Source organism: Microcebus murinus, chromosome 5, assembly GCF_040939455.1.
Source record: "Microcebus murinus isolate Inina chromosome 5, M.murinus_Inina_mat1.0, whole genome shotgun sequence".
In the NCBI taxonomy this organism is placed as follows: Eukaryota; Metazoa; Chordata; class Mammalia; order Primates; family Cheirogaleidae; genus Microcebus; species Microcebus murinus.
The window spans coordinates 87848646-87864269 of NC_134108.1; the positions used below are offsets into that span (position 1 = coordinate 87848646).

Sequence of the window (15624 nt, forward strand, 5' to 3'; positions counted from 1 at the left end):
TTCCTCCGAATTATCATAGTGCCATATAACACTTAATCTCTGCTTCTTTTATGGCACTTTTCAGCTTTTTGTTTAAATTATTGTATTATAGTTTATGTACAGCCTCTTTTCTCTTAAAGGTGTTATATCTGGCTTGGTTTGTATCCTCCACACATTTCACAAGTCCTAGGTGCTAAACAAGTGTGGTTATTAAGTGACTGAATTGATGCCATCCTTGATTTTATATACATATGTTTATTTACTAAAATTCAGTTTATGGTAATTTATTGATATTCACTCTAGTGGTTAATTCTAAAATATCCTGCCTTCATTCCTGGTCTTCTTAAATATTCATCATTGTCTATTTTGTTACAATTCAAATGTGGTTTTTTTGGTGGAAACTTCTGTAAATTCAAAATGATATTAATTTTACGGGCAACTTGATATTTTTGTGATATAAAAAACAATATTCTACTCTATTCGTAATAAAACTCTATTCCCTCACTCACCAATATTTGATGATTGCTATGATAAGTACCTAAATTATTGTCATTTTCTCTCTATTTATACAGAAAGAATATTGTTTTTCTTCTGCAATTATTGTCCCACTTTGTGAAATCTGCCCAAAATTACTTTTCTTTGTTTTAATCTCAACAAACACAAAATAGAATACTAAAATATGATTTAATGTTGAGTTCCCAAAGCACAGAATGTTAGCTCTGTGAATTTCATCTGATTAAGAAAGGATTTTATCCCAAAATCAGGAATAAAATGGACGTGAACATAGAGTTCAAGTATTGTCAGGTGTAAGGACATCAGGCAACAAGGGGATTCAATTCCAGTTGTGTCGTATGAAAAAGGCAGATGACATGACACAAACAGCAGAGACTGACAGTGTCCAGATCCTTCACAGGTGGAGGGATCCTTCACTTGCAAGGGACACTGATGTTTCACCACAAAGCAGTAGTCTCAGTGAAATCAGAGTAGATGAATCGCCTACCCTATTTGAGAAGGGACAGAGTTGCTGGAATTAGCTTAAAAACATGTGACTAGAAAAATGCCACATGTAAAAACAAGATTTATGTCATATGAGTATTGATGGACTATTATAGATCACAAGGAAAGGGTAAAACAGGTGGCCATAGATAAGAGATTCCAGGGTATCTTTTGCTGAGAGGATGAGGGAGTAAATTTTGAAATATATATGCCAAATATATTGAAGTTCATTTTCACTTAATTTTAAACTGTCCTTGGGTTTACTATGTTAAAAATGTCCCTAAAATATTTTTTTTAATGCCCCTACCTTGTTGATAAGCACTCATTTTGTCACCAATTATGTTCTTTTGCTTTTCAAATCCATTGAAAATGTTATTTTGGTTTATTTTACTTGTAACATATTTTAAATATTCACTTTTAGAAAAAAGAGCAAAAGTATGATTAAAATTGCTCAAAAGACTTTTTTAATACAAAAGTTATTACAAAACAACTGATCAATGACTTTAGGATAAATGAATTTGAAATATCCAAATTTAATTTTCTTAAAACACTCATGGATAAAATACTTTAAATTATTTGAAGATATTTAATATATTGAAAACATAGCAGTGTTCACTCTGTTAAGTCTTAAGAATCTTAAAGATTCCTAAGTTACTAAATTATGGCCAAATATTGAAGACACTGCTATATAATGTTTGATTTATGTTCTATGCTCAAAAGAGATTTGCTGTCGATAAAATGTTAGAAACCATTTGCTGACAGTGAACTGATGATTCACCTGATTATGTCCATCAGTTTTGTTCAAAGGGGGATTTGAGTATAGGGTGAAGGCAGAGGGAAAAAAAAGTCTTGTTATTAATAGAACCATTTTTGTATTGACTAGTTTCAGAGTTTATCTTAAAATAAATTTTCATGAGCAAAGCACAACATCAAAAATATGTAACCAGCTTCATGTTTATTTCTAATGTTTTAAGTCTTAAACAGAAATAGTATCCAATCTTTCATAAAAAAAAAAAAAAAAGTCCTCTGAGCCATTCTAGATTGTTGGGTTAAAAAACTCCAGATGTTGTAGAAAGGATAGAATCAGATAGATAAACTTAAACTATGGTAAGTAAATACTTTTCAGCAAGAACAAATGGCAGATTGTACATTTATAAAATTTCAAAACACATTAAAAGGACTACTTGTTTAAAATAATATTATATAATTGATGTTACTCATAAAAGATAAATTTCCTTCAGTTGTGAAACTAAATCTTTGATTTTACAACATCATTCTGTTGGCTGTTTGTGTTGAATTTCAACACTTAGAATTCGTGAATGAATTAAAGGGGGTGTTTCTCTTACAGCTTCAAGACAGTTGGCTTTCACATTGATTATTGTTTATAAATAAGACTACTGTGTTGAAATAGAAGTGCTTGGAAATATGTCCCAAGAATCAAAGCAGACAACAGACATTGCTGAAAGTAGGGACTACATTTTTATTCTGTCAATAACCTGTCCTAAGTCAGGATTGTGTGAAATGCCGTCTCTTCTTTTCACAGTCATAACCATTCCCAGTGGAGACATTCATTACCTTGAGTGTTTTGGTATTTTTGAGTTTGATGTTTCACCATCATCAATAAAGAGGAGAAAAGTAGAAGAGTACTAAACAGAAGCTCTGTCAAATTTAACTTTTTCTATTTAGTTTTTAAAGTTACATAATAATACATTCAAAAATGTGCATAACTTTTGTATAGCATGTAAAACAAAATGAAATGCACACTCTTGAACCCATTAATTAAACTAAAATGTAAAATATTGCCTGTTTCTTTGACGCTGTGTATGTTTCCCTTTGATCACATCCCTACCTCCCCATTCCCAGAGGTTACCAAGATCCTGGATTTTGTGTTTATTGTTATAATCCCTATTATTTAAGGAATCGATTTATGACATATGCATGTATTCATAAGTAGAATATTGTTTAATTTTGCTTGTTTATGAGTTTTAGAAAACTGACACATGGCATGTATCTAGAGATTGAATTTTTCACTCAAAATTTTATTTCTAGCATTTATTAATGAAGCTTTGTATAGTTATATATGCAATTCATATTTACTGCTGTCTATTTCACTGTGACTGTCACAATTTGCTTATTTTTTTGTAGCATTCAGGGTTCTACTAAGCAAACAAAAGCCACTCTCTACATAATAGTTATAACCTATAAATTCAAGGGTAATATAACTGTTGGAAGAGATGGCAGAAGGGACTTCAGGAAAATTCCACCCACAGGCAGTGAAAATCTGAGTCTGAAGCCTCAGAACACAGGGCAGAAACCAGAGCTCCAGGAAATTCTGTGAATCTTGTCATGACCACAAAGTGGAAGTTTAGGGAGAGATCTGCAAAGCCTGCATAAGACCAAGAATTGAGAGCTGGTGGAGAAGTCTTTAGGGCTTCCGTATCCGTGGAGTAGGAACTCCAGAAGAGGTTAACAAATGGCCATGTCTAACCTCTATGGCTTGCAAAGAATGATGGACCCCAATTTATACCTATATTCCAAATCTCATGCAACTTACTGGCACAGACAAAACCCGCCACACACACACAAAAGTGTACATGGAAAAGTATCTGGGAAATAGTTCCAAGACATAGACAGAAATGCTGGTTATGGTGTGGAGTTGACAGTACATCACTCCTGAATTGATAGTTTTTTCCCAATTATTTTTGCTCTTACAAGCACTGAAATTTTGAATATTCTTGTGCATGTGCCAAATTTTCTCTAGATGATATATCTAGAAATGAAATTGCTGAGGCATAGGATCAAAGCATTTACACATTTACAAGACAATGCCAAAATGATTGTATTCATTTACACTCCCACAAGCAGTACCTTTGCCTCCACATTCAATGCTTGATGTCTGACCTCTTCATTTCTACCATAATAGCATGTGTAAATTATATCTCATTGTGGTCTTAATTTTTTTGTATTTAAATTCTAATGAGGTTGAACTTTTCATGCTGTTTTTTTTCCATTACTGTTTCTTCTTCAATGATCTATTCATGATTTTATACTTTATCTATTAAGTTATCTGCCTTTTCCTTAGTTTTATATTTGTTTTTCTAAACTAATGCTTTCTTGGTGACATGTAATGCAAATAGTCTCCAAACTTGTGACTTATGTTTTGATGACCCTTATTTGTGGTGTATTTTGATGAACAGATATTCTTAATTTTAATCATATTTTTATTTTATAATTTTAACATTTTTGTCCTTTTAAAAATATTAGACACTATTTTCCTATATTTTTCTTCTAGAAATTCTAAAGTTTTGACTTTCACAGCTAAATCTATAAACCATGCATATCTCAATCTTTTATTATGAGGTAGGAAGTAATTTCGTTTTTCTTACTATGTATAGTCAATTATGCTATGTATTAAGTAGTTCATTCTTTCCTTACAGTATTAGTTTCCTACTGCTGCTGTAACAGTTGTCAGAAACTTAAACTTAGTGGCTTAAGAAAACAATTTATTATTTACAGTTATGGAGAGATCAGAAGTCTGAAATGGTTTCTATGAGGCTAAAATCAAGTGATCTGCAAAGTTTCATCAAGGCTGTATGAGAGAATGTGTTCCAATGACTTTTCCAGCTAATAGAAACTGCCTGTGTTCTTTGGTTCATGGCTACCTTCCATCTTCAGAGCCAGTAATTGCATCACTACAACCTGTGTTTCTGTTATTACATCTCCTTTTCTGACACTGCTGCCTCCCTCTTTCACTTATAAAAAGATATTGGAGCTGAGTGCGGTAGCTCATGCCTATAGTGCCAGCACTTCAGGAGGCCAAGGTGAGAGGATCTCTTGAGGCCAAGAGTTCAAGACCAGCATGGCAAGACCCTGTATCTACACAATATAAATTAAAATAAAATAGTTGGGTGTGGTGGTATGTGCCTATAGTTCTAGCTACTTGGGAAGTTGAGGCGAGGTAATCCCTTGAGTCCAGGGGTTCAAGATTATAGTGAATTGTGATCTTGCCACTGTACACCAGGCTGGGTGACAGAGTGATTCTGTCTCTAAAAGAAATAAAAATAAAAAATTAAATAAAAATTAAAAAAACATATTGGGCACATCTGGAAAATCCAGGATAATCTCCCTATCTCAAGGTCTCTAATTTAATCACATCTAAAAAGTTTCTTTTGCAAAATAACATATGTACAGATTCTGGGTATTAGGACATGGACAGCTTTAGGGGACCATTATTCTGCCTACCTCACTCAAAGATGTAAAATGCCACGTACATCATGTATCATTTTGACATACATACGAGTCTGTTTTTGGATTCTGGATTACATTGCTCTGTTTGTCTGTGTCCGAAGGCTGCATGCATCTCACTATTATAATTAATACAGCATCATAATTGATCTTGGTATTCCATAAGAATAACCCTCAGCTTACATTTTTGCTTCTGAATATTTTTACTGTTCTTGGGCTTTTACTTTTTCAAATGAATTTTAGAACCAATTCATAAGTTGATCAAAAGTGATTGTTATTGTAATTAGAATTGCATTGAATCTATAGATGAAATTGAGACTAGAAAACTATTTGGCATTACAACTCCCTATTTACAAACATAATATGTCTCTTGATTTATTTATATCTATGTATTGGCTTTAGTAATGTATTTTATATATTTTGAACGTCCATAGCTAAATTTATTCCTGGGAAATCTATTTTAACTGCTGTTATAATTGGTATCGCTTTTTAAAAAAAATAGTTTCTAATTATATGCTGCTGGTATACTAAAATATAATTGATTTTTATATTGATTTTATATAAAGCACCTTGATAAGCTCACTTACTAATTCTAATAATTTTTATGAAAATACGTTAAGCTTTTTATGTATCCGATTGTATAAATGGAAAATATTTTTCTCTTACATTCTCATGTTTCTAACATTTATCTTATTTAATGGTTTGAATCTTTCGTGCTAAATGAAGCGTCAAGAATGTGTATCTTTACCATTTCTGATATTGCTTTATCATTAAATCTATTCTTATGGGTTTTGAGTAGAAGCCTTCTATTGATTAAGTATGTTTCCTTATTTCTCAGATGATATGATTTTTTATAGTGCTTATATTAAATTTTATCAAATCATTTTTCTGTTCAAATAAAAAGTAGCCATTTTTAATTAGTGTGTTTGTTAATGGCCAAATTACAATTAAGAGTAATAAATTTCAAAGTACCTTGAATAACACATCTCAGTCATGATGCATTTTTTTTTTGTATATATACTACAGGACTTGGATATGCTACTATTTTGTTGAATTTTTTTTCATGTTTATTTTCCACAAATGGCTTATTCTATAAATTTCATTTTCTGATTTGGTTTTGGTATTTCATAATAGCCTGCTAAAATTAGTTGGGGGATTTTGCTCCATTTCTTTCTCTGGAATAATCTGCATAGATTGAAATGATATGTTTACTGAAAGTCTAGTGAGATTCTTTTGTGCAACTCCTGGGACTGGTATTTCTTTTTAGTACCTTTTATTATGATAATTTTTTCTGTTGATTTACTTTTATTTTTTAACAAATCCTATTTTGTTTATTTAGGTATATGATATGAAGTGTGGGATACATATAGATAGTAAAATGTTTATGATAGTGAACATATCCATCATCTCACATATTTACCCTTTATGAAAATTTTTGTGGAAAAGAGCAGCTAAAATCTATACATTCAACATCAATCTCAAATACAGAACAATTTTATTAAATATTACTTATGGTCCCCAATTTTTACACTACATCTCTAGACTTATTCATCCTACATATCTGGCACTTTGTATCCTCTGACCTCCATTTCCTCATTTGCACCTCGCCCCCACCCCCACCCCTGGTAACTGCTGTTTCATTCTCTATCTCTGTATATCTGTTCTTTTTTTTTGTAGATTCCACAGGTAATTGAGATCATACAATAATTTTATTTCTGTGTCTGGCTTACTTCGCTTAACATAATATCCCCTGGACTCTGTTAGTGGACACTTAGGTTGTTTCTATATCTTGGGTATCGTAAATAATGCTGCAATAAAAATGAAAGTGCAAGTGTGTTTACAAGGTGATTTTATTTCCTTTAAGCATATGCTCAGAAGAGGGATTGTTGGGTCATATGATAGTTCTATCTTTAATTTATTTAGAAACCTCTATGCTGTTTTCCACAATGGCTGTACCAATTTACATTCCCATGAACAGTATGCAGAAATTCTCTTTTCTGCACACCCTTGCTAACATTTGTTATCTTTTGACTTTTTGATGATAACTATCCTAACAGATGTGGTGTGGTATCTCATAGTGGTTTTGATTTGAGTTTCACTGATGGTTAATGGTACTGAGTACCTATTCACATACCTGTTGGCAATTTTTATGTCTTCTTATGAGAAATGTCTGTTCAGATCTTTTGCCCAGTTTTAAATTGGGTTATTTGTTTTTCTGCTATTGAGTTGTATTAGTTCTTTATGAATTTTGAATATTAACCCTTTATTTATATGCCTTGCAAATATTTTTTCCCAGTCTGTAAGCTGTTGTTTCAGTTGATTGTTTCCTTTGCTGTGCAGAAGCTTTTTAATTTGATGTAGTCCCATTTATTTGCTTTTGCCTTTGTGGTCTGAAGTGTTGGTATGCTATCCCCAAAATTTATTACCAAGGCCAATATCCAGGGGATTTCACCTATGTTCTCTCAGAATTTAATCAAGCATACACAGTCAACTGATTTTTGACAAAGGCATCAATATAACACAATGGGGAAAGGATAATCTTTTCAATAAATGGTACTGGGAAAACTGGAGTTCCAATGTAAGGGGATGAAATTGGACTCGTATATCATGCACAAAAATCAACTCAAAATGGATAAAATACTTAAATATAAGACCAGAAACTATGTTATTTTTTATATGAGTTTTCAGCCTTCTAATTTGTTTTTTTCTCAATTCTTAATTGAAATATTATATACATACAAGAAAATGCACAGTTTTTAAGAGTATGGCTTGATGAGTTTTGATAGAATTATGCCTATACCTCCAACAAATATAGAACAATTTTGTCACCCTAGATGTTTCCTTTGTGACACTTTCCAGCCAGTCCAACTCCAGGCTTCTATTCTCAACAGGCAACCACTCTTAACAATTATAACACCACATATTATTTTTGCCACTAGAATTTTGTGATAATGGATTCTAACGATGTACTTTTTTTATCTGGCTACTTTCACTCAAATGTTTGTGAGATACACTAATGTTTCGTGTCAATCAGTGACTAATTCTTTTCTATTTATGTATAAACTTATTTATCCATTGTCTTAGGATGGGCACTGGTTTATTTCTAGTTTAACGGTGATTCTGAATAAAATGTCATGAGCGTTCTTGTGCAAGTTGTTTTGTGAACATATGTTTTTACTTCTCTTGGAAAAATATTTAGCAGTAATATTGCTAAATCATAGTGGAGCTCTATGTTTAACTTTATAAATAACTGCTCATGGTCTTTCCAAAGTAGCTGTCAGCAGTGATTGCTCCAATAATTTCACATCTTCATCAACATTTGTCATTAGTCTTCTTTTAGTTTTAGCCATTTTGGGGCATGTACATGTGTGTGGGTGTATATGTTACTATTGATGTGAAGGAGTTCTTTATAGATTTTAGATACTAGTTATTTTTCAGATATATAATATATATGTGTATACATATATATGTATGTATAGATATAGGGAGAGAGAGAGAAAGAGAGAGCATTTTCTCTCAGTCTGTGGCTTAGCTATTCAATTTTTTGATGGGTTTGGGGATCAGCAGGGTGTTTTTGTGAGTGGTCTTTGCTTCCTAATTAAGTAATCTTTTCCGAGCCTAAGTTTACAAAAAAAAATTTTTTCCTAGAATCTTTATCATTTAAGCTTTTAAATTTTGATCTACGATCAGTCTCAAAATAAGGTTTGCCTGTGAGATAGGGCATAAAAGGTTTTATTATGTTTGCTTTCTTCGTTTTTGTTTTTCTTTTTTTGGTAATTCGTATCCAGTTTTTTCAGCACCATTTGTTGAAAAGACTACTTTTTAATTTTTTTTGCTTTGGCACTTTTGTCAAAAATAAATTGACCATATCTGTGTAGTTCCCTTGGATATTATACTGTTCCATTTGTCTATTTACCTATATGTACAACAATCCATACTGCAGTACAATATTGAATAAATGTGGTGAGATCAGACATCTCTGTTTTTATCTTTGACTTAGGGGAAAAACATTTTGTTTTTTTTACCATTATATATGGTGCATATTTTTTAAGAAAAATAGGAAAACTCTGATATGGAAAGCCATTACTTAAGCTTATTTATCTTTGTCCTTCATGCTCCCAATATATTTTTAGGGGTCTTACAAAGTCTTTGTACTTTTGAAATTATACTAATTGATGAATTGTGGCACAAATGATTATCTTGGTCATTCGGTTTGATAATATTCCTTTTACTTATTGACACACATGTTCTGATAATGATTCTTATTTTGCCAGTTTTTATTCATGTTTCAGGATGAATAAACAAATATATGGACCCTCAGAATTTTCCATTTAGACAAACTGTTTTATAAATGTTCTATCTATACTGTTTTTAAACTTGTCTTGCTATGTTCACATCTTTTATTTCCTAATCCTAAAACAACTCTTTAATATAGAGAGATTTAAGAATAATTGAGTCCCTTAATTGCCAATCATGAAATTTGTAATAGAATGTTACAGGCACAGGCAATTTTTAACAAACATGAATATTAAATTTTCTTTTAGGAATCAATTTAAAATAATAACTTTTGTAATTTTGAAAGTCTATAGACTTATGTTAAAATTGTTTCTTATTCCACTAATTTAGTTAGAGAGAAAAAAACATTTAGAAATTGTGTAAAGCAGTGTGATTCGCCCTAATTTCTTTCCTTAGTAAGTGATTTATTTGATTATATAAGTAAATAATAAATCAACATAGTATTGACTTTTGCATTTCTTTAGAAAGAAGTACCCCTTTTAAAAATGGGTCATAGATTGGAGGTCTGCAATAGCTTTGTGTGTATAGGTGTGTATCTATGAATATATGGCATAACTCTCTTCTCAATGGTTAAGTTTGAAAAATCCATAACTTCTCAATTATTCTTGGTGCAAATCATCCCTTTACTTGACCTTAAAACAGACATTCTATTGATTTTGTTTCCTAGTTCAATTTTGTGGGGAAATTGCTTGGACCAAGAGGAAACTCCTTGAAGAGGCTACAGGAAGAAACAGGTGCTAAAATGTCTATCCTGGGAAAAGGATCAATGAGAGATAAAGCAAAGGTACTGAACTTTGAATTTGATATTTAACACATACAGGGGGTTACCTGTTACACTGATGATCAAATTTACAAGCACACATGACCTGCTCTTTCATAATTGCCTATGATTGTCACCTGCTGAGATTAACCTGTGGCACTTTCTGATGTCTCCCTTGTCTACCTAAAAACCAATTATTGGCCCCTTTCCTTTTTATCAGAACATATATTCTGTATTTTCATTTGCTATAGTACTTTGTGTAACTTGCTATCAAATCTTTTCACTTTTTCTGCAACTTCTGTAGGATGTTTCTATACATCTGTGTTCATTTTCTTTAATTCCCTGGCTGGTTTCTTTTTCTTTCTTCAATCATATCACCTAATCACATCTATTGTATCATTATCTCTCTGCTCTATTTCACTTTGATCCTCTTACCTGAAGCAATTTCAGATGCTTATCTGCAAATCTAAAAGAATACTGCCTATTCCCTGAAATGTTTCAATGATATTAAACAACTCACCTGACCCTCAAAAGAACAATAAGCTAAGAAATATATCAAGTTTGATGTTGGAAATGATTTATTTCACATCTGAACTGCATCATTTCCCATTTTATAAAATGATAGCAATTTTCTATGTGTTAGAATTCAATGTTTGGGAGAAATAACTATTTGTAGAGATTTACTGGTAAAGGATCTTTGAAAATTCACAGCGCAAATGTAGATGTGTATGGTAGTATCATTTAACCAGCCCATACCTTTATGATTTGATAATGTTGTTATGGAAAATGAAATGTTCAAACATTTATTTCTGACTATGGGAATACTTAAAAAATTGTGCAGAAGTTCTGTGTTTAAACTATTAAGACATCTTAAAGGTATTTATAGTGATAAATGTCACTGAACTGTTGAATATATTTTGCAGAAATTATTTTATCTTTATTGTAATAAGTCTTTATTTGGAGTTTGAGCAAGACATGCTATTTGGGTGCTTTTTTAGAATGTCTCAATAGTCAAGTCTAGAAAATTACAAAATGTATAATTTTTCTAGCCTTTTCTTCAGGGTAAGTACTGTATGTAATTTCAAAAATGACTACATTGTTTTGAATCCTCCTGCCTCTAATTTCTCTGACTACATTCAAAATAAATATTACAACTATTTAAGAGATGATAGCACCTGCATCTAGTTGTGAGAAAAACTTTTGCTTCCTGCTACAAACCTGTTTTATATAAGAGGAGAAATTGACACATAATAATTTATGTCTGTACTTTCATATATACTTTAATATTGTTTTTGTTATATATTCTACAAATACCTCATAAACTTACAATGTGAACTTCAGACTGTGTGCTTTTCTACTCTTACATGTTCTTTAAGATTCAGGTCAGGCATTGTCTCCCTGGCAGGGCTTCCCTGAACTCCTATACTTGGGTAAACTCTCTTTTTTCAATGATATTTTACTGAAGTATCTGTTTATCTCCAGGCTGGAGAATTATCCTAGTTAGCTTTATACATGTGGAATCTCCATAGTCTCTCCACATCTTTTAAAACAGATGGGTGTATATTTTTCATTCCCATACATTTGGATATATTTTTCTGTTCATAAAGTTTTAAATTAGATTCCCTTTTCCCTGTGAGCATGTTCGATACCAGCAAAAGTATTTGAAAATCCAATAGGAAACAAATTTGCTTCTATTATGTTTCCATTAGGTTTAATTTACTGATATTACCTGTTACTTAAAATCCAGCTTCTTATTACTTTTTGGGTGATCCATCATGTTTATCTATGCTTTGAGTGTTTTCATTGTTCTTTACAAAATAAAATAAAATAAAATATTTAATAATGATAATAATTATAATTTATTGTACTGTAAAATATGTTTTCTTAGAATCCATATAAGGCCTTAACTGTCAAGATGGTGGAACACACACAGATGAAATAAAACCACAGGCAGAGATATGAAAAATCTACCTTAGTAAACACCTGATTAAAATAAAAATAAATCCTTGGTAAATTATTGATTACTGTACTGCTATTTTGCCTTTCTGCAGCATAACCTAAACAGGAAGGAAGATTTAACATTATTTTATTTTTTAATCATTAAATAAAACTCATCCAATTCTGCATTGAAGTGTGTGTGTGTGTGTGTGTGTGTAGTCACACAAACAGGCATATATTCATGTGTTAAAGAAATATTTCTTGACCATACTATGTGTCATTCACACTTCCAGTTTACACTAATGAATATAACAAGGCTGTTCCTCTCTTGGAGTTTACATTCTAATGGGAGAAGCAGACAATAAGTGAATAAATTTTATACTTTCAAGCATTGATAACTGTCATAAATTAAAATAAAACAGGAGAAGGGAAGAGGTTCATAGTGGTGGGAGCAAATTTTGATACAGTGATCAGGTAGAAAAATGGATAAGGGGAAGGAAGCAGCAGAGACTGATCAGAAAGAAGAGAGAGAAGGCCAAATGTGAGGGCTCTGTGGGAGAATCTGTACCTTTAACTATCACCATATCTATATCTGTAACTATTCAATATTATGACAACTTGAGCCATATCTTTATTTAATAACCATATATATTCCCCTTTGGGTACTGTACACCTGATTTCCTAGCTCATCTTTATAGTAAAACTCACTGAAACGTCATTTGCAATCAACGGCTCTCCTCCATTCTTTATTGTTTTCCTCCTTAGTCTCTGTAACTGAGTCTTCTTCCTTTTCCAGACCTCCAAGCCCACGCTTAGCCTATAGACTTCTTTTTTCCCTTCATGAACTCATACCACCTGTTTGCTAGAATCCTAAAATTTATGTCCAGGCCCAAGTCTCTCCTTTAAGTTCTAGATTCTAAATTTATATATTTATCTACTCAACATGTCAAAGTGGATGTCTAACAGGCATTGAAACATAATGGCCAAACACATACACACACATACACATACTTACACATACACAAATACATGTATGTATGCATGTATGTAGACAAAGACTCTCTCTCCCTGATCAAACTTTAGTCAGGCTCTTCTTCTAAGCACTCTTCTCAGCTAGACCTGACTGTCCAAAAATTGGATATATTTATTTAAAGTTTATATCAGCAAGCATTAAGGAGTTTGTTTTTCACATTTTATTCAATAGAAAAAATAAATGACTGAAGCATTATGAGGCACTCCTTGTTCATTAATGAAGCCTGGGTCAGTGGTCTCTTCTGTGGTCCCGTAGTCAGATGACTTTGCAGAAAATATTGTTCAATAAATTTGTTTGCTTTACCTTTTAGAGCATGATAATACACATTGCTTTACCAAGTTGGGCATGCTATTCAGATGCTATACAATGTATGCCTTAAACTTGATCTTTACCTCATGATAAAAGAAGACTTTTTTTTTTTTTTTGAGATGAAATCTCACTCTGTCACCCTGGCAAGAGTGCAGTTGTGACATCATACCTCATTGCAATCTCCAACTCCTGGGCTCAAGCGATCTTCCTGCCTCAGCCCTCCCAGGAGCTGGTACTACTGGTGCGTGCCACCACGCCCAGCTAATTTTTTCTGTTTTTAGTAGAGACAGGGTTTCGCTCTTGCTCTGGCTGGTCTCAAACTCCTGAGCCCAAGCCATCCTCCGACATCGGCCTCCCAGAATGCTAGGATTACAGGCATGAGCCACCACACCCAGCCTAAAAGGAAATAGTTGTCTAAGTCAGGAAAAAATAACTAATCAAAAATATTTATTTCATATCTGGTATGTACTCAAGAGTAGTTTCTATATTATGCTCCATGGGAACTATTAGACACGACTCCAACCCTTACAAAGCTTGTAATTTAATTAAACATCCCAGCCTGCGTAACATTGTTTTTTAAGTTAAGAAAATATCAATCATTTGGATTAGTAGGTAGACAGAATGACAAGCTCATTTAGTTTTGTTTTTGTAGACCTATTAAAACTTCTTAATCCTTAAAGAGGAAAATGTGAAGTTTTAAGATTTGTTCCCAGATTATTATAAAATTAATTGCATAATAGTTTTAATAGTGTCTAAGATGTTCTATGGGATGTAAGAAGATTCAATAAGTTTAAAGTTTTCATTTTGTTTTTTGTTTTGGGCGAAACATTCCTCTTTAATTACAGCTAGCCAACAACTCTGTAAAGCAAAAAAGAAAACACAAGTGAAACTAAAATAAAATGTAATAATATCCAAGCTAACACCTGAAGCAAAATCCTCCTGTATAATCATGATTTCTTCCTGTTTTGATCAGATCCCAGAAAATAAGAACTCACATTTTACCTAAGACCATGTAGGAATGCTTGAACAGAAGCTGAATTTTAAATTGTGCAGATAAAATGTGGTCTTAAATAAATCTAGAAAATAAAATATACAGTATCTTATATAATATTTCAAAATACCTCAAGAAATTAACTGACAGTTCAGAAATTTCTTAAAAATCTAAGTCCTTCATGTACCATATGGCCAGCTGGTTCTAAATAACCACCAGCTGCTGGCTTCACTGGCCATGGCTTCTGAGCAATCTTCAGGGTAACTTAGTGTAGCTTGAGAGGGAGTGTTGCTATTTTTAGTGGTGCTGATGGCAAAGATTGGTGAGGGAAAAAACCGAGGAAGCAATGGCTCTACAGGCTTATCTTTGAAAAAGGTGAGAAACAAACATATTATCATCCAGAAAAAAAGGTTAGAAAGGTTAGAGAAAATCAGACAACAGCTGAGCATACCCAGACAAGAATGAGGAAGTAGGAAAGCATGAAAACAAAATTTCTTTCAGACTCACCTATCGTCCTTAAATGTAAATTCCACATGGCCGTGTTGCAAATAAATTAAGTTGTAATGCAAGATATTTTGGCATTTCTGTTAATAAGCTTGGTTGAAATTATGCAATATGGTCTTAAAGCATGCTAATGATTATATGTTAAACGTAAGTGTTGTTTGGTGGATTTTTATTTGAAAATGTGTGATAGTTGCCAAGGCAAGTTTTTCTGTCTTTGATGTGCTGCTAACATGTGCAGTTTATATTTTATAATGTATCTTCTGTATGTTGTAATGGCTACTTCTGTAAATCCTTTCTGATTTCATGGCAAATTGATTTTCATCAATAATAAAGTCAATGAAAACCTTCAAAGAGCCGCGGTTGCCCGGTGGGCAATGAGAGTGTGAACCCAGCACCAGCCATCCTCTCATTTGGCTTCTGGGCTCTGCCTAACATCAAACAGCATGATGATGCTCTCTCAGATCTGGAAGGGCCAAAGCCATGCTCATTGCTTGTCAGTCAGGCTGCGTTTGGGTTACATGGATTTCCTGCTTCAACTCTTTAATATCTCAAACACCAAAGCAATTTGTAATC

General features: G+C 32.6%; 1 protein-coding gene across 2 annotated transcripts in view; it reads left to right on the forward strand.

Annotated features, from left to right (window-relative positions):
- KHDRBS2 (KH RNA binding domain containing, signal transduction associated 2) overlaps positions 1 to 15624 on the forward strand; it is a 533034-nt gene that overhangs the window by 203439 nt on the left and 313971 nt on the right. For both annotated transcript variants that reach the window (XR_012919310.1, XM_076003252.1), the window contains exon 3: positions 10184 to 10300. Coding sequence is in view for 1 of the 2 variants with exons in the window: in XM_076003252.1 (XP_075859367.1) it covers positions 10184 to 10300 (117 nt within the window). In the remaining variant the exon portion in view is untranslated. The remainder of the gene's footprint in view (positions 1 to 10183; positions 10301 to 15624) is intronic.